Raw genomic sequence first — 26,593 nt, forward strand, 5'->3', positions numbered from 1 at the left:
AGCATGTTGTGCCCTTGTTCATCTGGCCTGTTAGCCGCCGGGCCCCTAATGGGACCCGACGTTACCATACCTCGCCACGGGGAGGCCAGCCGGGTGTTACCTATATAGTACTCTGGCGGGTACTGCCACCTACTTTCCTGGGATTTCAGTGGCTAGAACCTAAAAAAAAAAAAAAAAAAATGCTGTTCACGGTTAGTTATTAGCATAGGTATGAAACTTTTAGTAGCTTCCATGATTTATTCGTTGAATGCTTCCCACTTAGAATTTGCTGTTGGTAACATCATCAGTTGATCCCACTGTACAGAATTTAAAAACTGTCTGAGACCATTGTACTCACCTTTACGGAAGCAAAAACCAAAAAACCAACCCACAAGTTCCAGTCAATATCTGGGAAGTTAAAATCCCCCATTATAAGACATTCAGATTTACTAGCCCACTGTTTCTCTGTACAATTGTCCATTATACTCATTCGAGTCATTAGGCCTATAACACACTCCTACTCGTATTTTTGCTTTCACAGTGCTTATGTCACACCAAACTGACTCAACAGTGGACTGTTCATCTGTATCACCTCGATGCACTTCCTTTGATTTTATGTTTTTTTTTCTTAATTAACAGCATAACACCACCTCCCTTCCTATCCTGTCTATCCTTTCTGTACACATTGTACTCCCCAAATTTCAGTTCTGCATTCCTATTATCTGTGTGACACCATGTCTCTGCTATCCCAACAATATCCACCTTTGATGTCTTAACCAACACTTCAAATTCATCAAATTTATTTACTATACTTCTAGCAAAAGCATACATGCACATATTCTTATTCTTAGTTACCCTAAAACATCCCATATACCCACCTGTTTCACGATGACTGCCATCAGTCCCTAAAACTCCCAGCACCCCTCGCTCCAGGTCACTTGTTATTCTAATAGAAGTAGTGCAAGAATCACCTTCAACCTCTGCCTGCAACCACTTTCAACCTTTTAGTCTGTGAATCCCCCCAAGCTAGCAGTTTTCCAACCCACCTAACACTGCCTCGATAGCATCAGCAAATATTCTTGCACCCTTTCTATTTAAGTGTATCCCATCCCTGTAGAAGCAGTCTCTCCTGTTAACAAGCACAGACCATGCTGAAAAAAATTCTACCCCTTGAGCCTTGCACTATCTTTCCACGGCCGAATTGATCGACAAGGCTCTTATCATATACTCCCTCCTATCGTGTCTGGGCAGAATTGCAGACACTTTCAAATTTAACCCTAACTCATGACTTTTTTGTAACATTGACCTGTACTTGTTAAGTAAATCTGCAGACCTCCTACTCTTAATGTCACTGGTGCCAACGTGTACAACAATATTACCTTATGTGCACTTAAAATATGATATATGCTTTACATTATCAACTTTTGCTCCTGGCAGACATATCCTGGTCCTATTCCATCTGTCCTTTTTACACAATATATTACCGTCTCTCTGACAACAGAGTCACTAAGTACTTTGTGACCTTACATTTTAGGTCACAAATCCAAAATTTGTAGGCAAAGATAACAACAGTGTATCTTTCTTATTGATGTCATATGGGAGATTTTATGTAACTGAAACATTCCTTGCTTCCTGTTTAGCACTGTCTTTCAAACTCTTATTCTCCATACACAATGCTTCAATAAGGAAGCATGTTGCTATAAGAAACAAAATCTCAAAAGTTTAATATTCAAGAGCTCGAAAAAGCAAACTCAAAAATATAATTTCCAACAAATTCCATAACTGTTTTCATCTGATGAATAAGATGAGCAAAATTCTTGGGTTTTAAAAAGTATGACACAATGTATATTTATGTAAAAATATATACAGTATATAACACAGCTATGGTGCTCTGTTAAATACTATAGGTAACCCCCGTATAACACAGTACTTCTACGATACGGTTTCGCTCTAACACGATTGATAAATTGCGGCAATCCTCGCACAACACATTATAGGAACTCCCCAACTTACGCAATACTCGACTTGCGGAAATTTGACTTTACTTAAGTTTTTCCCGGCCCATGCAAATTTAAAAAAATCTTGGAAACATATTTTGCATCCCGTGGGAATAAATGGAGGTATCATGAAAATATCGTAATGTGAACCCAATGACACATTTTTTTTTTTTTTTTTTTTTTTTTGTAATTTGTTCTAAGTCCTTGGAAGTTGAAAATTTCGCTATATTACTAAGCTATTTATCTCTCTAAAAGGTGATATTTATAATGGAAATGGCACTACCCTTTCATCATTATCATATGTTCCCTTTGGTATATTTTTCTAAAGCACGTTTCTGGAGGTCACGACGAAAAATAAAATAAAAACAATTTGCACTTCCTGGTTTATTGGGCTTTTCTGTTTGTGCATCTAATTATAAACGGGTAGTAAACTCAATCTTATTGCATTTGCGATAATACCAATAACTGCAATTGTGTGGGTTTTTACACTGTTATGGTGAAATGTGTTCCCCTTCACTGAAATCTTCAATCATATAAAAAACAAATAAATTTTCAGAATCTTCTCTTCATTCCTATTTACATATTACAATGCTGAAGGGAAAGTGACCAATGAAAAGTGCAAGTGCTGCAGTGCCAGGAAACGAAACAAAATTGATTTAGAAATGAAGATGAAAATGATTAAGAAGTACGAAGCAGGAGAAAGTTTGTCATCTATTGCAAGGGAATTAGGTCTCGCTGCTTCAACAGTGAATACTATTTTAAAGGACAGTGCCCGTATAAAAGAACATGCCAAAGGATCAACGCACTTAAGATCAACAGTGATCACAAAACAGTGTTCAGGTGCTACATCGAAGATGGAGCAGCTGTTAATAATATGGATGGAAAATCAGATTTAGAAGCGAGTGCTTCTGAGTCTAATGTCCATTCAAGCAAAAGCAACAAGTATTTATGAAGATATTAAGGATAAGTACAGCGAACCCCAACCCAAGTTCCAACAACTTGGGCAAGCAACGGTCGGTTTAATAGGTTCAAGCATTGCACTGGTTTCCACAATGTTAAAGTATGCAGTGAAGTTGCCAGTGCCGATTCTGCAGCTGCAGAGAAATTTTGTAATGTGTTGGAAAAAATTATTGATGAAGGCAGCTATTCAATGCAGCAAATTTTTAACGTTGACAAGACTGCTCTGTATTGGAAAAAAATGCCGGATCAAACATACACTGCCAAAGAGGAATAAACAATGCCAGGTTTCAAGGCGTCAAAAAACAGGGTCACGCACTTGCTTGGGGCTAATGCAGCAGGAGATTACAGATTAATACCACTGCTCGTGTACCATTCTGGAAATCCTCATGCATTTAAGGGCATTAATAAAGCCACCCTACCCATGTATTTCTGATCGAAACAGAGACCATGAATACTTGGATCTTAGAAAGGCTTTTGATACTGTTGCACATGGAAGACTGCTACACAAATTGGAGCAGTGTGACATTGGAGGCAAATTGCTGCTATGGATAAAGGGTGGTTGAGGGGGAGAAGACAGAGAGTGGTAATCAATGGACACTGCTCATCGTGGACTAATGTTATTAGTGGAGTCCCTCAGGGCTCAGTGTTGGGTCCATTATTGTTTTCTGTATTTATAAATGATATTGATGATGGTATATCAAGCTTAATGTCCAAGTTTGCAGACGATACAAAGGTTGGCAGGGTTGTCAAGGACACTACTGACACTATGCTTCCGCAACAGGATCTGGAAAGGTTGAGCAGATGGGCTGAGAGGTGGCAAATGAAGTTTAACATTGACAAATGTAAAGTACTACACATGGGAAACAGCAACCCCAGAGCAACATATCAACTCTGTGGTACTACACTGACAGTGGTAGAGAATGAAAGGGACTTGGGGGTGGTTGTGAAGGCAGATATGAAGTTCTCTGAGCAGTGCAGACGGGCTGCAAGAGTAGCTCATGGAGTATTGTCAATGATATACAGGAATTTTTCCAGCAGGGATAAGGAGGTGATTATTCCCTTGTATAAGGCAATGGTCAGGCCACACCTAGAGTACTGTATACAGGTCTGGAGGCCTCATTTCAAGAAGGATGTAGAGCTGCTGGAACGAGTACAGAGAAGGGCAACAAGATTAGTGAATGGAACAAAGGGGTGCTCTTACGAAGAAAGGCTTAAGTTTTGCAAATTACAGTGTCTGGAGACTAGGCACCAGCGAGGTGATCTGATAGAGGTGTATAAAGCCTTGAATGGTTTGAGCATGCTCAATGCTGATGGGATTCTTCCTCTAGCTCAGAATAATCACCTGAGAGGGCATAAATTCAAATTGAGGAAAGACAGATGTAGGATAGACGTGCGGAAATTTGCCTTTAGCCAGCAGGTGGTTGGTTGGTGGAACAGACTTCCATCCCTTGTCGTGGAGGTTGAGTGGGTTTTTTTTTTTTTTTTTTTGGCTGATGCTGCATAAGCTTGCTTTCTTGCATCAAATGCCTCTACTAATGCTAATGCTAATAACAATATTACTCTTTGAGGATTGGTTTAAATGCTGCTTCATTCCTGAGGTTGAAAAATATTGTAAAGACAATGATGTTCCTTTCAAGATTTTGCTTCTATTAGATAATGCTCCTGGACATCCTATGTATATAGATGATTTCAATTTGCACATGAGAGTCAATATTTCACCGCCAAATGCGACTTCACTTATCCAACCTATGGATCAGGGTGTTATTTCGAATTTAAAAACATACTATTTACGCACATTTGCTCAGGCATTGTCTGCAGTAGACGACGAGAAAAAAATTTACATTAAGACACTTTTGGAAATCTTACAATATTTACCACGCCATCTTAAAATTAATAAGGCCTGGGCGGAAATTACTAAAAGTTGTTTAAATGGCACATGGAAGAAAATATGATCACAGCACGTAAAAGGCTTCCAAGTGTTTGAAAAAGACGAATAAATAAAGAGATTACAGAGCTACTTCAGTTAATGCCAAAGACATGGAGGAGTTAATAGGAGAAGAGAAGGAATTATCTAAGAAAGAACTTACTGACTTGCAGGCAGCGATAGTGAATGAAAAAAAATGCTGACGAAGCTCAAGATGAACCAAATGAGTAGCCAAGACGCTTCATCACCAGAGAGATGGTGATGGCATTTCGTGAAATTGCATCGGCAAGGTTTGAGAAGATGGATCCTGACAGCGAACGATTCTTAAAAGTTAGAGTTGTTACTGTTACTGTTGTTTGGTTTTTAGGAGCATTAGCAACTAAGGCCATATTGCTCCAGGATATGCGGTAGTCATTACTTGACCTTTCCGCATCCTCCGTATTTGGTAGTGATGGGCTCGAACCCCAGTCTAATCAAGAAGCGTGTGCTACGAACTGCTGCTCCTTCCCAGCTGGCTATGGAGGAGCCAGTTAGAGGAGTGAATGATATGCTTGCTTGCTACAAAGAAATCTACAATGAAAAGAAAAAAGCCACCATCCAATCATCCATTAATATGTGCTTTCGTAAGTTTGAGCAGCCGACCCCTTCTAAATAAATCTCCACAGCCCTCAACCTCTTCAGCGTAATTATCAGCCGAAGACTTCAATTCTGGCAATGATGCTCGAGAGGTAAAACTTACTGACGTTATGGCCGCCTCCTCTTTTTTTGTAATTTTATAATTTTGAAATTTTTTTAAATTGTGCATTTTTGCAATTTTTCCTGCGCATGAGATAAAAAAAATTTAATAAATACAATAAATAATTCTATTTACATGTTTGTCGAACATTTCTTTTTTGATTCAATCAATTCAGCGAGCACAGTTGTGAGTGCTACACAAGCATGGGGAAATTCCCCGACTTACATAAAATCTGACACATAGCGTTCCGTGGAACAAAACTCTTAAGTCAGGGAGTTCTTGTACTTATATTACACTGTTTTGCTCTAACAGAGTTTGAGAATTGAGGGAAATCTCGCATAACATGGTATTTTTGAACATTTGTGCTGGGAAATCCTGCTATTATGTTAGATGTAATTTTCAACATTTCCATTCCTTTTTGTGAATGCCTGCTGTTGATTCGCTAGACATTATCACCTTTGCAATATTTTTCTAAAGCACATTTCTGGAGGTCACTACCATAAAACAATTTGCAGTTTCCGGTTTATTGGTCTTTTCTGTTAGTATAATCAATTATAAACAGGTTGTAAATTTGATCTTCTTGCATTTGCTATAGTACCAATAGCTGGAATTGTGGGTTTTCACATTATTATGGTGAAATGTATTTCCCCTTCCATGAAATATTCAATCATATAAAAAACATAAATAAATTTTTAGAAACTCATTACTCCGTATCTCACTTGTGCATATAGTGTTTGTTGCAACTTGTACGTGCCGCATTCTTTGTTATTAATTGCTTATCTTTTTCACTGTTTTAGATTTACAACCAAAAAAAAAAAAAAAAAGTCAGTGAACAGAAATATCAATTAGTAAGTATGTACACATTACAGTAAGTATTAATTAAGCTATGGATGTAAGTGTAAATTACTTTTATTTTGCTAACTGGAAAATATGCTCCCAATTTTCACGTATCATTTAACTTTGTTAATTGGTAAGGTAATAAAGTTAAATTTGTGCTTTATATCTTGAAAGCGGGGGTCCACTGTATTTTGTTGGGAGATCTCTGTGTTAAGTTCTGTGCTATTGAACTTGTGCTTGTTTGAGACCATAAAAAATTGTGACTTCAAAACGTGCAGTTCATGACTTTCAAAGAGAGCAGAAAGTACACAAAATCTAGTGCTGCAGAAGAGATTGTGCTTGGCAGCAATGAAGAGGAAGAAAATTAAATGAACGTACATTACCTGACATAAGTATCACAGTTTGTAAGATAAGATGTTTTTTCAGTTATTACAATTTAAGTTACTTACTATTATAAAAATAAAGTTAAAATATTAAGTTATTACTACTATAAAAATTAACTTTGATAGTTATAAAAAAAAACAATGGTGTATTTTTGTAAGCGTTTGGAATGTAACCCCTTTTTTGTACTGGTTATAAAGGGGTTACCTGTATATATATTGTTAATGACAGTAAAGACAGTACACTATTGCAACAGGATCTATAAAAGTTAGACAGATGGGCTGAGAAGCGGCAACTGTAGATTGTAACATTGACAAATGCAAAGTACTGCATATGGGTAGCAGTAACCCAAGAGAAATGTGCCAACTGTGTGGTACTACACTCAGAGAGGGGAAGAATGAAAAAGACCTCGGGGTAATTGTGCAGTCGAATATGAAATCTCTCAGTAGTGCACACGGGCTGCCAGAGCAGGTCATGGAATTTTGTCAATGATATATTGGAATTTTTCTAGAAGAGACAAGGGGGTGATTATCCCTTTGCATAAGGCGATGGTCAGGCCACACCTTGAGTACTGAGTACAGGTGAAGGCCTCATTTTAGGAAGGATGTAGAGTTGCTGGAATGACTACAGAGAAGGGTAACAAAAGTGGTGAGAGGAACAAAGGGGTGCTCTTACCAAGAGTAGCTTAAGTTCTGCAATTTGCAGCATCTGGAGACTAGGCACCTGCAAGGTGACCTGACTGAGGTGTATAAGGCCTTGAATGTTTTGAGCAAGCTCAATGCTGATGGGGTACTTCTGCTTGCTCAGATTAAGAACCTGAGGGGGCATAGATTCAAATTGAGGAAAGACAGTTGTAGAATAGATGTGCGAAGGCTGAACTAGACAAACATTTGGAGTGACTGGATGGGTGAAATGGGAAGTTGATTTTTTTTTTTTTTTTTTGGCTGATGCTGTATAAGCTTACTTTCTTGCATCATATGCCTCAGCTAATGCTATATTGAGGTAAATTTCTCTTATTCTTCTACAAATAGCAAAAATATATATGAAATAAACTCTAATCATATTAGTATTAAGTACAAGCTTTTTAAGTTTATAATTTTATGCAATTAGTGAACCTTAAACTTTAAGATTTAAGTGCTTCAAATGTCAACTTATATGCCAAAATATACATAATTAAGTAAAGTCAAATACATGCAGTCTCCAGTTTACATCATTCCTAATTACATTGGTTCTAATTTTAAATCTTTCTCTTCTTCTCTCTCCCCTCATAAAGAAGTACCGTAAGGAATAAAATCTCAACAACAGAGCCTTGCCTGTTTTTGACAACACACACCTAGCAAGCCTCTTAATAACACTGAATACCTGGATGACAACATAAGTGATTTTCAAGCCACCAAATACGTCTTTGTGGCAACCAATAAAACAAACAGTGACAGCAACATTCAACACCTTCTTTATCTTTGACATACCATATGACAGATGATCACCAGTACAGACAGAGAGTGAAAATTATAACTTCAAGAGTTCTGGAAGGAAAATAACATTAAATTCAAGACAAATTATGATAAAACAGGAGGAAATCACTCTGGCTACAGTAATGTGTGGAAAATATATAGACAGTATGTTTATGGTGTTCAGGAACTCACCAGTGTGCTCCAAAATTTAGTTAGACAGTGGAATTGGCAAATGAGATATACTTCAACAATGCAGACACCATTAACATAGTAGAAGAATTACACAGTGCTGAACTGACCAAATAGGAGCAAGAAAAAAAAAGGAAAATAAAGTGTTCAAGAAAGAGTTGGCCATTCTCATTTAAGATTACCCAAATATGGAAAGGCATGGTAAGTTCAGTCAAGGACTGAATGATCTTTTGTTTTAAAGTTAGATGAATTCTAGAATTATAGAGAAGCAAATTTTCCTGCTTCTCTTTATACAAGAGTGTATTCACTCAGTAGTCATGATAGAAAGTTGAAACAAACATCATGTATGATGCTTTTTCAACATAGCCACCAGATAAAATGATACATTTTTGCCACCTCTCAATACACTTCTACAGGTCACTTTTATAGAAGTCCTCTGACTGTCCTTCAAACCACGACTCAGCAGCAGAAATCTCATCATTAGTAGCAGCAAAGTATTTTCCACAAAGAAAGGAGTTCAGGACAGGAAAGAGGAAGAAATCAGATACTGCATAGTCAGATGAATAAGCAAGATGTAGAAATATTTCAAACCCACATTCATGGGCACATCTCACTGCAGCATGCAAGGAATGTGCAGGGGAATTATCATGGAGCAGATGCACACCTTTTTATAGCTTTTCTCATCTTTTTTCTTTTATAGCAGCATGTAGTTTAATAAGGAGGTTAGAATGATTCTTTGCTGTCACAGTACATTCCTTTTGAAGGTAATGTGTTAGTATTACATAATTGTTATTTTATATTGTACTTAATATGTAGTCTTATAGTTCTAATTACGCTGTTTTAATTTATATAAACAGTTTTTGTAGATATACGTAATACTTTATAAAACCGTTAGTCCGTTCGAATCTTGCAGGCATTGTTTTTTGTTTATAGTGATAGGGAATTCAAATTTTTAATTGAGGTAGCTAGGTAGCTCTAACGTATAATTATAGAAACAGTAATACGCTTCACTGTTTCTATTAGATAGCGTAGTATTGACATTTAATTTAATTTAATTTATTGATCTTATTAATTTAAAATATCATGCCCCAAACTAGAGCAGCAAAGCAACGGGCACAAAGTGGCAGGAGTGCTGTGACTCGTGGGAGAACTGAGGGGGGCTATTCTCCAACGCATCACAGCCTAAAAAAAGTGCAACTTGTGAAATGTTTGCCGAACTATCTGGAACGGAACATGATATTGCCATGGGGGGATGTCTTTGTGTGTGCGCGATGTAAGGAGTGTAAGGAAATCAGGCGCCAACTCAGCGTTGTTATGGGCCTATATGAGAGTTTGAAGGACAGGGTGGATGCCCTCAAAAAATCTAAATTGAGGGGCCCATCAGGCTCTCAGCTGCCCACATCAATGCCAGAGCTTGCACTTGGTCATCACGCAACACAGCGGCAACACCCAAGGCAGATTGCGCTGGTCCCAAAGGAACTAGTAGTTGTTGGTGACTCTATTGTCAGGGAAACGGGGAACATCCTTTGTAAAAAGGATAGGTGGAACAGGACCAGGGTATGTCTGCCAGGGGCAAAGGTTGATGACGTTGTAGAGTAGATATCATCTTTTAGGGGCACAAAAGGTGATATAGTTGTACACGTTGGCACTAATGATATCAAGAGTAGGAGACCGGCAGAATTGCTTAACAAGTACAGGTCACTGATGAAAAAAAGCCGTGAATTAGGGTTGCTTTTGAAAGTGTCTGCAATTCTGCCCAGACACGATAGGAGGGAGTATATGATGAGAGCCTTGTCGATCAATTCGACCCTGGAAAGATTGTGCAAGGCTCAAGGGATAGAATTTTTTTCAGCCTGGACTGTACTTGTTAACAGGAGAGACTGCTTCTACAGGGATGGGATACACTTAAATAGAAAGGGTGCAAGAATTTTTGCTGATGCTGTCGAGGCAGTGTTAGGTGGGTCGGAAAACAGATAGCTTGGGGGGATACAAGGACTAATAGTTTAACAGTAGCCGTAGGCAGAGGTGAAGGTGATTCTTGCACAACTTCTATTAGAATAAGTAGCGACCTGGAGCGAGGTGTGTTGGGGGTTTCAGGGACGGATGGCAGTCATCGTGAAATAGGTGGGTATATGCGATGTGTTAGGGTAACTAGGAATTGGTGCATGTATACTTGCATGTATACCAATGCTAGAAGTATAGTAAATATATTTGATGAATTTGAAGTGTTGGTCAAGACATCAAAGGCGGATATTGTTGGGATATCAGAGACGTGGTGTCACACAGATATAAGGAATGCCGAACTGGAATTTGGGGAGTACAATGTGTACAGAAAGGATAGACAGGATAGGAAGGGAGGAAGTGTTATGCTGTTGATAAAGGAAAACATAAAATCAAAATAAGTGCATCCAGTTGATATAGATGAACAGTGCACTGTTGAGTCAGTTTGGTGTGACATAAGCACTGCGAAAGCAAAAATAAGAGTAGGAGTGTGTTATAGGCCTAATGACTTGAATGAGTACAATGAACAATTGTACAGAGAAATAGAGTGGGCTAGTAAATCGGAATGTCTTATAATGGGGGATTTTAACTTCCCAGATATTGACTGGAACTTGTGGGTTGGGCACTCACACACTAGTCAGACTTTTGTGGATTTATTGGATGATTGTTTTCTGCAGCAGAATGTTCAAGAGGCAACCAGAGAAAGTAATACTCTTGATCTGGTTATCAGCAGGGATCATTCCTGTATTAGGAATTTACAGATAAAAGAACCACTAGGTGGCAGTGATCACAGTGTACTGATGTGGGATTTACTTAAAGATTTAACTACTATCAGGGGTAAAGGAAAGGGTTTTTGCTTCCGTAAAGGCGAGTACAGTGGTCTCCGACAGTTTTTAAATTCTGTACAGTGGGATCAACTGACGATGTTACCAACAGTAAATTCTAAGTGGGAAGCATTCAAGGAATTAATCGTGGAAGCTACTAAAAGGTTCATACCTATTAAGAAATATTGTTCAAGGTTTAGGCCTAAATGGTTGTCAAATGAACTAATGAGACTTGTAACAGAGAAGAAAAATGCATGGGATGCATATAAATTATCAAGCGACTCAGAAGCCTATGGCAGATATAAGTTAATCTGTAATCAGGTCACAAAGGAGGTTCAGCAGGCGAAGGCAGATTACGAGAAATCCTTTGCAAAAGATGCTAAGAAAAACAGCAAGGATTTCTTTACTTATATAAACCCTAAAAGGAAGGGGATGAATCTGATTGGTCCACTTGACATCGATGGTTCGACTGTTAATGATCCTGCTCAGATAGCAAACAAACTGAATGAGTATTTTGCATCTACATTCACACATGAGGAATTATTAAGGTTTGAAAATGGCAGGTTATCAAATTGTAGCAGGATACTTAATGATTTTGTAATACCTGAAAGCAAAGTGGAGGAGAAATTGTTGAAGTTAAACGTAAGAAAAGCACCTGGGGGTGGATGGGATCTATCCAGTTATATTAAAGGAGGCGGCAAAGAAACTATGCAAACCCTTAGCCATAATTATGAGAGCATCCTTGGACTCAGGGGAGGTTCCCACGGACTGGAGATGTGCAAATGTATCCCCAATTCACAAAGGGGGATTGAAGGGTGACACGAGTAATTACAGACCAGTTAGTTTAACTTCTGTTCCGGGTAAAATAATGGAGTCACTGGTTAAAGATGCATTGCAGGATCATCTAGACAAGACTGCAGCAATAATTCAGACACAGCATGGGTTTGTTAAGGGAAAGTCTTGTCTGACAAATTTGATAGGATATTATGATGTGGTTACAAAGGAACTGGATGCGAAAAATAATTTTGATATCATATATTTGGATTTCAGGAAAGCTTTTGACACTGTTGCGCATGGAAGACTATTGTACAAATTGGAGAAGAATGGTATTAAGCGTAAGTTGCTACAATGGATAAAAGGATGGTTAAGTGCTAGAAGACAGAGGGTGGTAATCAATGGGTGCTGCTCTTCTTGGACTAATGTTATTAGTGGAGTCACAGGGTTCGGTGTTAGGTCCACTGTTGTTTTGTATATTTATCAATGATATTGATGAAGGTATATCAGGCTTAATGTCGAAGTCTGCAGATGATACAAAGGTTGGTAGGGTTGTTAATGACAGTAATGGCAGTGTGCTACTGCAACAGGATCTAGATAATTTGGGCAGATGGGCTAAGAAGTGGCAACTGAAGTTTAACCTTGACAAATGCAAAGCACTACATTTTCTGGGGTAGAAGTAACCCCAGAGAAACGTACCAACTGTGTGGTACTACACTTAAGGTCGTAGAAAATAAAAAAGAGCTGGGAGTAATTGTGCAGGCAGATATGAAGTTTTCTGAGCAATGCAGACAGGCTGCCAGGGCAGGTCATGGGGTTTTGTCAATGATATATAGGAATTTTGCTAGCAGGGAAAAGGAGGTGATTATCCCTCTGTATAAGGCAATGGTCAGACCATGGCTTGAGTACTGCGTACAAGTGTGGAGGCCTCATTTTAGGAAGGATGTAGATTTACTTGAGCGTGTACAGAGAAGGGCAACAAGATTGGTGAGGGGAATGAAGGGATCCTCTTACCAAGAGAGGCTTAAGTTCTGCATATTGCAGTGGCTGGAGACTAGGCACCTGCGCGGTGATCTGATTGAGGTATATAAGGCCTTGAATGGGTTGAGCACACTGAATTCTGATGGGATCCTTTCACTTGTTCAGATTACGAATCTAAGGGGTCATAAATTCAAATTAAGAAAAGACAGATGTAGAATAGATGTGCGGAAATTTTCCTTTAGCCAGCAGGTGGTTAACTGCTGGAACAAACTTCCATCTGTCGTTGTGGAAGTTGATAGGTTGAATAAATTTAAGGAGGAACTGGACAGGCATTTGGAGGGAATGGTGTGTTTTTTTTTTTTTTTTTGGCTGAAGCTGCATAAGCTCATACATTTGCTTTCTTGCATCACATGCCAATACTACTACTATTAACACCATGCTGATCCCAAAAAAAATTGATAGCATCACTTTGCCAACACTTAGTTGCACCTTTGCCTTTTGGTGGGGGGGGGGTGATTCTGCATGCTTCCTTTGTTTTGACATTTATTTAGTTTCAGGATCATAGTGATGGATCCAAGTTTCATACATGGTGACTAGCCATGAAAAAAACTCCTCTTGCTTTTCCTGGCACATTGGCAACATTTCGTGTGCACATTGTGCCTTTTCCTTCTTCTGGTAAAGAAGAAAGAAAGAAAAGGTCAGAAGTCTGGGACCCTATCTAGTAGACACTTTATTCATAGGCAACAGTTGATGGATGATGTTCTCCACAGCCCCTACATTAATTTGGAGCTCTGCAGCTAGTTCTTTGACGCTAATACAGTGATCTTCAGGATTAATGCCTCAATTTTTCCAACACTCTTCTATTACAGCAGTTGCTGGATGTTCTAAAATTTCTTCACCATGCATTGAGGTCCTTCCACATTTAAACTGTTTTATACCAATGTGCAACAACAACACTAACCTGAGCAGTGACAGTGACCATTTCTTTGTAGATGGTTTTTGGTGTTTTCCCTTGCACAGGGAGAAACCAAATTACTGATCTGTATTCCACCTTATCCATTGTAACACATCATTTCATTCAGCACTTCAAAGAAAAAAAATGAATTGTCAGGACAAAACCAAAATTTGTGTGGTTGCTATAGAGATTTCAAGGTATCGAACAAAAAAAAAATTTCAGGTTTCTATCACAGCTACTTCTGAGTGAATAGTGAATACAATTCACTTTCAGCTACTGTAATACAGTTCATTACGGTAGCTGCAAATTCACTCAATTCTCAAGTGAACTTGCAACTCTTCCATATTTGGGTCACTGCTGTGATGAAATTTATAAGAGAAAAAGCTAAATTCTGTTTAGACTTTTGAGCTTGGCTTCTTAAAATGTGCATAATACAGTATGCAAATAATAAATGCACTAAATTAAATAATAAATAATCACAATAATACAAGTGTTTTTTTTTACTTTCCTGTTTTAAAACTGACTTTTTTTTTTATTTTTGTGTCTAATAGGTAGTTAAGTATAGCTTAGATTAAATCCTCGTCCAAAAATTTCAACTTGGACAATGTATCACCCCCTTTATAACATAATAAATGCACCTATATTAAAATGTATATCTGATTTTTATGTCATATATCAAAATATAACACCGCTCATAAGATTAGATCCCCAACAAATTGGAAACTACCTGTGTATATGTATGTATATATATATATTATTAGTAGTAGTAGTATGCATAATAGGTTAGATTTTAGCTTATAGTTTAATGAATACTTATGTGCAACGTTAATGCCATTGTAATTATGCCAATTGGACATTATACGTGTCTGTATATATATGTGAGTGTATGTGTTCCCCCCTCCCCCTTTAATGGCACTTTGACATATAAGTATTATTGTGCTTCCGCATCTGGTAATCAAGTTAGCCCAACTAGGTTAACTTAATCCAGAATGGCCTATTAATTTTATGAAGTATTAGTATGTGATAATGAATTTTCATTATCACATACTAATATGTTCATGAAAATTCATAATCACATACTAATATACTTCATAAAATTAACATGTATAGGCCATGCTGGATTAAGTTAACCTAGTTGGGCTAACTTGATTATCATATTCGGAAGCACAATAATACTTATATTTCAAAGTGCCATTAAAAAAGGGGGGGGGGGGGAAACACACATATATATATATATATATATATTTGACTTAAGTTAATCATTTGTAATCCTTCTGCCTCTTGCCATTTCAAAAATCAAATTTATCCCACTTCAATTTATGTACTAACAGGATGAATAAACAAGAAAATAATTGTGCTCTTCACAATCACATTATTTAAATATGATGGTAAAGGCCACTGAGTACAAATAAATTACAAAACATTTAAAACTAAATTAATCCGAAGTTTAGAAGTGGGATCATTAACTTTATGCTAAAACATACTTCTTGAGTCTTTTATATGTAATTTCATTAGCAAGCTTAATAAGAAGATACTGCTGATCATCTTCAAGCCCTAAAGAATCAAAATTCTCTTTGAAGGCAACAGCAATCGATTTCTGGGTGGCACGATATACCACACCTGATGACAGAATTTCTCGTCTTCCATCAGTGTCAGTAATCCCAACTCCTACAATATCACCTGGAAGTAAATATAAAAGATTAAACTATAATAAAATATCTCTCTAGAATGCTAAATCAAAATATAAATCAGATATGGTTATTCAAATTTATTCTATGGCATAATCTTATTTAAAGTTATACTATCTCTGCATCAATGGTGCTGTAAAATGTATAAAAAAAAAAAAAAATCACTTTGTATATGATATTGTATTATTATTTTAAATTTATGTTCTTAGCCTGTAATATCTGAATTGCATTCTTAGTAATTAATCTGTAGTCTACTGATTTCTGTGATAGGAATTTGGGGGCTGGTTGCTCACACACTAGCAGAGCTTTTGTGGATTTATTGGATGATTGTTTTCTACATCAGCATGTTCGGGAGGCAACTAGAGGGAGTAATACTCTTGATTTGATTATCAGCAGTGATTCTTCATGCATTAAGAATCTGCAGATAAATGAACCACTAGGTGGCAGTGATCACAGTGTGCTGAAGTGGGATTTACTCAAAGAGGTAACTACCATTAGGGGTAAAGGGAAGGGTTATTGCTTCCGTAAAGGCGACTACGATGGACTGAGACAGTATTTAAATTCTATACAGTGGGACCAACTGATGATGTTACCAACAACAAATTCAAAATGGGAAGCATTCAAAGAACTTATCTTGGAAGCTACTAGGCTTTACATACCAACTAAGAAATATTGTTCAAGGTTTAGGCCTAAATGGATGTCAGATGAACTAATGAGGCATATGGCAGAGAAGAAAAATGCATGGGATACTTACAAATTAACACATGATACAGAAGCCTATGATAGATACAAGTTGATATGCAACCAAGTTACAAAGGAGGTTAGGCAGGCGAAGGCAGATTACGAGAAATCCTTGGCAAGGGATGCAAAGAAAAACAGCAAAGAGTTCTTTACTTATGTAAACTCTAGAAGGAAGGGGATGAATCAGATTGGTCCACTGGATACTGATGGGTCAACTGTTGATGATCCTGCTAAGGTAGCTAACAAACTAAATGAATATTTTGCATCGACATTCACACATGAGGAGTTATTCAGCGAGGGGAATGCCAGAGGTGTATTCAACTCTAGCAGTAAGCTACAGAATCTTGAAATAACCGGGAGTAAAGTGGAGGAGAAACTGTTGAAGATAAACACAAGAAAGCCACCCGGGGTGGATGGGATCTATCCAGTTATATTAAAGGAGGCAGCAAAGGAAGTAAGCAAACCCTTAGCCATAATTATGAGAGCTTCCTTGGACTCAGGGGAGGTACCCATAGACTGGAAATGTGCAAATGTGACCCCAATTCACAAAGGAGGATCAAAGGCTGACACAAGTAATTATAGACCTGTGAGCTTAACTTCTGTTCCAGGAAAATTAATGGAGGCACTGGTTAAAGAAGCACTGCAGGATCATTTAGACAAGACTTCAGTTATAGCTCAGACACAGCATGGTTTTGTTAAGGGGAAGTCTTCCCTGACCAACTTGATTGAATACTATGATGCAGTCACAAAAGAACTGGATGCAGGGAATAACTTTGATATTATATACTTGGATCTTAGAAAGGCTTTTGATACTGTTGCACATGGAAGACTGCTACACAAATTGGAGCAGTGTGACATTGGAGGCAAATTGCTGCTATGGATAAAGGGGTGGTTGAGGGGGAGAAGACAGAGAGTGGTAATCAATGGACACTGCTCATCGTGGACTGATGTTATTAGTGGAGTCCCTCAGGGCTCAGTGTTGGGTCCATTATTGTTTTCTGTATTTATAAATGATATTGATGATGGTATATCGGGCTTAATGTCCAAGTTTGCAGACGATACAAAGGTTGGCAGGGTTGTCAAGGACACTACTGACACTATGCTGCTGCAACAGGATCTGGAAAGGTTGAGCAGATGGGCTGAGAGGTGGCAAATGAAGTTTAACATTGACAAATGTAAAGTACTACACATGGGAAACAGCAACCCCAGAGCAACGTATCAACTCTGTGGTACTACACTGACAGTGGTAGAGAATGAAAGGGACTTGGGTGTGGTTGTGCAGGCAGATATGAAGTTCTCTGAGCAGTGCAGACGGGCAGCAACAGCACCTAGAGTACTGTATACAAGTCTGGAGGCCTCATTTCAAGAAGGATGTAGAGCTGCTGGAACGAGTACAGAGAAGGGCAACAAGATTAGTGAATGGAACAAAGGGGTGCTCTTACGAAGAAAGGCTTAAGTTTTGCAAATTACAGTGTCTGGAGACTAGGCACCAGCGAGGTGATCTGATAGAGGTGTATAAAGCCTTGAATGGTTAAGCATGCTCAATGCTGATGGGATTCTTCCTCTAGCTCAGAAAAATCACCTGAGAGGGCATAAATTCAAATTGAGGAAAGACAGATGTAGGATAGACGTGCGGGAATTTGCCTTTAGCCAGCGGGTGGTTGGTTGGTGGAACAGACTTCCATCCCTTGTGGTGGAGGTTGATAGCCTAAATAAGTTTAAGGCTCAGCTGGACAGGTATTTTGAATGAACAGAGGGGTGAAGTGGAAGTGGGTGTTTTTTTTTTTTTTTTTGGCTGATGCTGCATAAGCTTGCTTTCTTGCATCAAATGCCTCTACTAATGCTAATGCTAATAATTCACTGATGATTTTCCTGTGTGAATACGTTAGTCATGTATCTTCTTTTGAGTATTAACCACTCTGGCCACTTTGCACTATCAGAGTATGCAAAGCAAGGCAATACTTTTCGCTTACTAATAAATAGATATTTATTTATTTATTCATTCAGTAATTATCAATCAACATTGGCCATGACTGTATTAAACCATTTCTTTAATGGCTTCTTATTCCTTGAAGGTATTTGAAAGATCACTGACCAATTTTGATTTTGTTCTTTAATTTATGAAAGAAAAACAAACTGATTTATTGGCTCTTAAGTTTTCCAATCTCTTGGCTTATGCTGCACAAATATAAATCGCTGTGTATGGGTGCATGCATGTGAGGATGTGTGTGCACACACACAGTAATTAAAAATTACCTTTTCAATTTCAAAAATGTATTGCAACAAAGTTAATGAAAATTTTGATAAAGAATGTATTATTCCTGGCACATTGTCAGTTAGATGACTAACTTCAAGTGGGTAGGCAGTACCATAATTATGTTTGCTTACAGTTTTCTGTAGAGCAGTTTGTTCGTTTTCTAGGCTGTGTACAGTTTACTATCTCTGAAATGTAAATATCATTGTTAAGTTAAATATTGTTTGTTTTAAGTTTAAATTATTATGAAAAACAGGTAACAATAAAAATAAACCAAATACATATAAGTATATTGATCATGAAAGGACCACATTACTATACCATTAATAAAAAGGACTATGGGGTCCGATGTACCTTGAAGTATACAGCTTAAAATATAAGAAGATTGAAAAGTACTATTTATAGACAAGATATACAATAAAATTACTTACACTTGTGAATTTTATTCCTCAGGAAACAAGTTACAACCCACACTCCTACCCAAAATTTAAACAAGATACCAAAAGACAAGACCAATTGAAAGATAAAACAGCTTAGCCCTAAGTCAGATGGGACTTAACAAATGAATTCTATTTGTGAACGAGCAAAATTTTGACACTAAGTGAACACGACTTTAAATAACACTCTTGGCATCAGAAGTACTTGGCATCACACATGTACTTATACAATCAAGTCAGATAGTAAATATGCACGTCATTCATCTATGGAATTTCAGGGTAACTTCATTTCTAAGGCCTCAGAGATTAAAAGTTTCATGATATTATACACAACTTGTAATCTCTGAGGCCTTACACAAAACTTTTAAAATTTTAATTTCTGTATGCCCATTATATTGATGTTTTCAAAGGCAAATAATGTTTACTGGTAATAGAACTATGCGAAAATTTCAAAGCTGCAGGAACATTAACCGCAACTGATGAAAAATTATGATCAATCTCCACTGCAAGTTGCACCTAGCTGAATCCTAATACAAAGAATTGCAAGCAATACAAGAAACAATATAAATGAGGTTATATGAATCTGAAGAGAAACATATCTCCTTTCTCAATTTAAATTCTAATTCCAATTCTTGGTCATTCCATAGACTAGTTGGTATATGGAAATGACTGAGAATTGAACACTTAACTCTAGTCTACATAATGGATTTCACAACTGTCTTGCATCTATATTGTATTTATTCTACATTTTTAAATTATTGTAAAAGAGAAAAAAAATTACTGTTCGATGTAAGAAATGCAAACAAAATGTTGTATTGGTGGTTTTTCTAGTTGATTAACAGTCGAATTTAATCATAGTCTGGCCTTTAATGGATAAAATTAATTTCTCAGGGCATATACATTTCATAAACTTACTTGTCAAAATGTTGACTTCATACTTCATTTTCTAAATCTATACTATAAATTATTCAATTTTGATTTCTAAAATACAATATTTATATGCATTCAAAAATTGGTTAAATACTACCAAACATTTTTTTGGCAAATTGATGGTAACTATTATAGTGAAGAAACATACCTGTATTAGCAGGCTTATGATATATTTTACTGGATTAAACCCTCTCTTCTGGTCAATGTAAGATTAAGGAAGTTAATAGCATTATTATTTTTTCTTCCTAGTTCCAAAATATTCATAACTGATTGTGTATCTGTTATGCAAAGTGTCATCGAGATAACTACAGGCAGTTCCCGCTTTACAAGTTTTCTCTTTATGAGTTTTGTGTCTGTGACAACCTCAAGGATGAGTTGGGTCCTTGAGGTTGTCACAGACATTCTCTCAGATATGCCAGACAAGCCGTACTTGCTATCTGGAAGTCTAAAAGGCTGATGGAACTGATTTTCGGGTGACATTCAAGTCAAGTGGACCCAATTTCGGCAAAGTCTGGACGGTCTATGACAGCCATCCTCTACTTACACCTTCACGATGGTGGGACTGTTAGTAACCCTGGGTATAACCTCCATACACATGCACACTGTGGGTGACCACCCAGATGTGAACCAATGTAAGCAGGGTTTGAGGTGTGGCACCCACACCACATGGAGGAATGCCACCCCTCTGTGTTACCAGGCAATAGCAGGTGGTAGATGACTCTCATCAACCGGTGCAATACCACCACTTTGCTTATTGGAGGTTTGAAGTGGTGGAACCCATGTTTAGTCTCCAGAGCTAAGTTCCGATCAACCCTTCCCCATCTCTTCCATCATGCAGTATGACTGATGACTTTTGAGGTTATGATGAACATCATGGTGCGATCCAGCTAGTTACTACACCAGACCAAACCTATTGGTAACTTTTAGGAGGCTTCCAGATCAGCTAGTGTATAATGCGCTACCTCTACTCTGCAAGATAGTAACTGGAGGGAGTCTGAGTAGTATGTATGCGGGAGACATTGTCGAGGCCACATTATATCAAGGACATGTTATATGACATTATTTCATTACTTCATACAGCATGTCCCACCCACTTTTTCTTACTATTGAATACACCATGAATTGTCAAACTAATAGAGCAAGCTTATCTGCGAAAAGATCTAAACCTCCCAAACACTTCCTGGTTCATTTTACAAATATACGTGTTCTCCATTCTAATCTCACGATGTCCATTTCCACTTGCAGTCTGCCAAACCCCACGTACTTTTTCTGACAGAATCTCAGTTATCAGTTGATTCAACTACTGCTCATCCCAGTTGCCCAAATTATTCGCTGTATGATTCCTTTGGCCTCAAAGGTGGTACTTGTGCATATGTCCGTTCCAATATTCCTTGTCAGAGACTTGGTAATTTGGAATCTCCTCTTTTTGATCTTCCCTGGCTTAAAATCTCTCTACCTCATTGTGTCAAATTCATCTGTTGTCTCTACCGTTCTCCCAACTCCACTAATCACTTGGAGCTCTTTGCAATTTGACTTTCTGCAGTCCAACTTTCCTAACAGCGAGGTAATTTTCTTTGGTAATTTAATGTTCACAACTCCAGCTGGCTTCCATTTTCTAGTCGCACCAACCCAACTGGTCAAGATGCTGAGGCTTTTGCAATTACTAATGACCTTGAGATTGTTCATTTACCTACAAGCACATCAGACAATCCTAACCATGCAACCAACACGCCTGATCTTTTTTGCACAAACAACCCTTCTAAGTACATGGTCGAAGTGAGTAGTCCTTTAGGCTCCTCAGATCATAACTTGGTGATTATTGTCTCTTCTCCAATGGAGCCTTTATCTCATGGCTATTCCCAACCTTGTATTTTTTTTGCATTACAAGCATGCAAAATGGGATGACGTACGAGATTTATTTTCTTCTTTTCCTTGGTCAGATTACTGTTTCAAATCTTCTGATGTCAACGTTTGATCAGATCGTGTCAGTGAAATTATTCTTGTAGGAATGGAATCCTTTATTTCACACTCCATTTGAAAATCTCATCCTTTATCTAAACCTTGGTTTTCCAATAAAAGTGCTAAGGCTGTTCAAGAGAAGAACGTTGCATATCGTAATTGGCTTGTTTCCAATTATTCAGTTTCATTTTCTGCCTACACCAAAGCTCACAATTGTTGTAAAGCAGTTATTAATCAGTCCAAACTAGAGTTTGAACAGGCTAAGAGCAGAAAACTTGCTTCTTGCCCTAATGGTAGCCAAACATTCTGGTCTCCTGCCAAAACTATTGGCCGCAACTTTTGCCCATCTCTGCTCCCACCTCTGTCCAAACCAAATGTTTCTGTTGTCACTTCAGACAAGGATAAAGCTGACCTGCTACCATCCCATTTTTCTTCCAACTCATGTATTACTGATCTTGGTAAAACACCTCCCACTATTCCCAACACGCTCCATTCAATGCCTCCTGTGGCCTTACAGTCAAAAGGATGTCAGAAGTATTTTGACGAGTCTTGATGCTAAGAAAGCTCCAGGTGTGATGGAGCAGATGTGGCTTGCGATAAAAATATTATATTGAAAGGGGTTTGCGAGACAAAAAAAGGTTGGGAACTGCTGCTGTATATCATTAACAAGACCCCCCATGGGATGCTCTGGCAGCCTGTTCTGAAAACTTCATATCTAATTTGAGCAATTACCCCCAGGTCTTTTTCATTCTCCACAACCCTGAATACTACTGCACAGTTGGTACATTACTCTGGTGTTACTGCTACCCATATGCAATACTTTGCATTTATCAATGTTAAACTTCATCTGCCCAACTTTTCTAGGTCCTGTTGCAGTAGCATACTTTCATTAACACCCTGCCAACCTGTATATCATCTGCAAACTTGGACATTAATCCTGATATACCTTCATCAATATCATTGATAAATATAGTAAACAACAATGGGCCCACCAAACCCTGGGGAACTCCACTAATAATATTAATCCACAAAGAGCAGTGTCCATTGATTAATACTCTGTCTTCTCCCACTCAACCATCCCTTTATCTATAGCAATAACTTGCCCTTAACTTATAGTTGAATATGTATAGTTGAATATGTTGAAAACCATACTGCTCCAATCTGTACGGTCAGGTGTATCAGTATCAAAAGCTTTCCTGAAATCCAAGTATATGATATCAAAATTATTTTTTTGTATCCAGTTCCTACGTGACTACATCGTAGCATCCAATGAAATTGGTCAGACAAGATTTTCCCCTTAACAAACCCATGTTGTGTCTGAACTATAATTGCAGAGAGTTCTCCACCCTCACATGTTGTTTGTTTGTTATTTTGTTATTAGGAGCATTAGCAACTAAGGCCATATTGCTCCGGGATATGCGGTGGTCATTCCCTGACCTTTCCGCATCCTCCGTATTTGGTGATGACGGGCTCGACCCCCGGTCTAATCAAGAAGTGTGTGCTACGCACTGCTGCTCCTTCCCACCTGGCTACAGAGGCGTCTTCCACCCTCACATGACTGCCAAACTTCTGCAATCCCACAAGAAGAGTCACAATCATGTCATCTCTGATTATATTGAAATTTATGAGTATAAAGCATCCCTTAACCACCTGCCCTGATTTTCCCATATATGATATGTATAGACACACTGATTTAAAATTGATTTACCCACATGAAGTACATGTACTAAGCATTTCAATGTTTCAGTTTTTGTTTTAAATGCAAATATTCACTAAATTATTGTTGTTTTATGCAATTTGACCATAAAATTACAGAGAAAACATATTCAACTATAAGTTTTTTGAAACTTCTTTCCACAAAGGAATAATAATTTATTAGTTAATAAGTAACAAGTTTATTCTTTTGATCTCACATATGCTTAACCTATTTAGAGCATGGAAAAATTGTTTTAAAAAAAAAAAAGAGTATCGCTTAATGTTGAATAATGATTATATATACAGGCTGGCCTCGATTAACGCAATTAATTCGTCACGCAAGCGCATTGTGCAAAATGGAAATGCGTTAATCGAATATAATAATCAATAGGAAAAATTATAATTGGTCCTTGACCTTCTGGGAATGTCCATAAAGAATTTAAAAAATACCTTTTAAATAACTTTTTAACTGTATACAATGTAAAAGATAATGAAAATAATTATGGAATTAAATGTTTATTGCATAAAACAGTGGTTCCCAAACTGTGGGCCGCAGAAAATTTTAAATTTTCAAGGGAAACACAGCGATACTCGACATCTGTCGGACACCGCGCGAACTATTAGCTCGAGATAGTTCACAGTTTCAACATTTCTTAAGAAAGCTCCAGGTGTGATGGAGCAGATGTGGCTTGCGATAAAAATATTATATTGAAAGGGGTTTCCTAACCTAAACGGAACTGTTAAGTATTTCTTTTGGTCTGGGTGCGCCTTGAAAAAATTACTGAGACACTAAGGGCGCCGTGAACCAAGAAAGTTTGGGAACCTCTGACATAAAATACACAATGAAGAAATGACTGTTGCGGAAATATTTGAACAGTGTTGACTTTCTCTTTTCATCAATCAATTTCTGATAGCCGACAACAATCTTCTCTGGGCCCTGGCGAAATAAATATCGCAGAGAACCTCAAACCTTTTGTTTGAGGTTCTCTGCGATACGAAAGATTTCATATAATTCTTTTACCATTATGTCCTTCGCAGTAACACTTTCATCTGGCTCATTTAAAAATTTGAATTTTTATGCAAGTGTGCACTGACTTTATTAGCAGGAGACAAACAAGTAATACGTCTTCTTCCGATGGTTGATAGAACACACCGAGGCGGGCAGCAGGCAAACGTTTGTTTATTGACCATACGAAAAAAAAAAAAGATCGCGTTAACTGGAAACTTGCATCGTGTAAAGTGGTTAATTTTTCAAATAGCGTTAACTGAAAATCACATTAATCGAACTCGCGTTATGCGAGGCCTGGCTGTATATTGTTTTGATAAAGGTTGTTTGGTTTGAAATGAATAACTTACATTACCTATGGAAATATACACAAGCTATTTTATTTATACATTGTGCAATATATTCACAGTGCAGTCTTGTTTAATTTGGTTCTCTTGATTCCATTAATTCTGTATTAAGATTTAACACTAAAGTAAAAGGTAAAAAAAAAAAAAAAAAATGTACCAAAGCAGCAAAAATTCAAAAAAAGCATCAAAATGCACTAAAAAAAATGTAGAAAAAAAATAAACCTAAAGTAATTGAAGAAATTAGAAAAACTAGACCTCTAGGTGTTACTTAGATAGTGGGAGCCCCTTATACTCAGATATCATAGTTGTTTTTGTGTTATCGTTTTATTTAGTTGGGGCAGCCTAGTATAACTGTCTTTCTATTGTGCTCTTGTTTCACACTTGACAGGATACACTGAAATCATCTATACACATGAAACTGCATGTAGACAACTTGAAAATAAGGTGGTAAGTTATTTATCTTAGCTACTGATTTTGATAGCAACCAGTGTGGCACTCAAGACAGATCCCTTTGGAACTCCTTTCTGTTGTTTATCAGTTCTTGATAGGTACTTTTGCATTGTTTTTTTTTTTTTTTTTTTTTTTGTGTCCATGTAATCCTGCAAGACACCACATCATACACCTTTCTGATATCAAATAATACTGGCACTATGTGATTTTATCTCAAAAATCACATCTCTTTCAATCTTCATAAAGTGATTGCATGTGACTCTATTACCCTGAAATCCTCATTAAGTGCTGATGAAACAACTGTTTCTTTCTAAGTACTAAATTAATTTTTTGTCAATGATTTTTGCTTACCCAGCTACTAGCAACTGGTCTATAGTTGCCATGACTGCTTTGATCTTTCTCAAGTTTGAAGAAAATCAATAACATTGTGGTGCCATGAGCTTGGAGAGCAGCTTATTTGTTTCCAATATAAGCTTAATTGTACCCTAATTGTTCATATGGTCAAATAGTTTTATCATGGTTTCATCCTCTTCAGCAAGTCTTTTTTTTTTTTCCTGATAATGTGATTGGCTTATTATGTGGATCTTTTCTTTGTTTCAAAATTCATTTTGTTTGTTTTTTTCCTATTGTTTCGACTGTGGCACGTGTTCGAACTGGTTTGGAAGAGAGCAGGAATTATAGAAGCCAATTCAGAAGAATAGTGCCCACGAAAGTATCTATAGAAAAGGAATGCAGCAGAAAGTCTGAGTCAGAGAGTGGAGAGACTTTGTTAGAGATGAGCCATTAATTAGCCTAACTGTCCTCTTTTGAATGGAATCTATAGGCCTAAGAGAGGCTTTTGGGGCACCACCCCAGTTGTGGGAACAATATTCCATATTAGGGTGAATCTGCTTTTTGGAAGAAAGGTAACAGCGACAGCAAAAGAGAAGACTCGGTTTTTTTAGATGCAGAGGAAGCAATATTAGTAATGTGCTTATGCCAAGAGAGATTAGAACTCAGGGTAATCCCCAATAAAGATATATGATCTTGCCTAAAAATTGGAGTGTTATACAAGATAAGAGATATAAGACAGGACTGAGTTTTAGAAGGATTAA

The 26,593-nt window shown here is 37.5% G+C and overlaps 1 protein-coding gene across 1 annotated transcript in view; it reads right to left on the reverse strand.

Annotated features, from left to right (window-relative positions):
• The window catches only part of LOC150087085 (DNA-binding protein SMUBP-2-like), a 460,431-nt gene that overhangs the window by 364,960 nt on the left and 68,878 nt on the right, over positions 1 to 26,593 (reverse strand). Inside the window, exon 4 of the mRNA XM_090372370.1 lies at positions 15,477 to 15,672. Coding sequence (XP_090228496.1) covers positions 15,477 to 15,672 — 196 coding nt within the window. The remainder of the gene's footprint in view (positions 1 to 15,476; positions 15,673 to 26,593) is intronic.

The sequence above is a fragment of the Mastigoproctus giganteus genome, chromosome 4 (genome assembly GCF_048544385.1).
Source record: "Mastigoproctus giganteus isolate SK-2022 chromosome 4, ASM4854438v1, whole genome shotgun sequence".
Lineage (NCBI taxonomy): Eukaryota > Metazoa > Arthropoda > Arachnida > Uropygi > Thelyphonidae > Mastigoproctus > Mastigoproctus giganteus.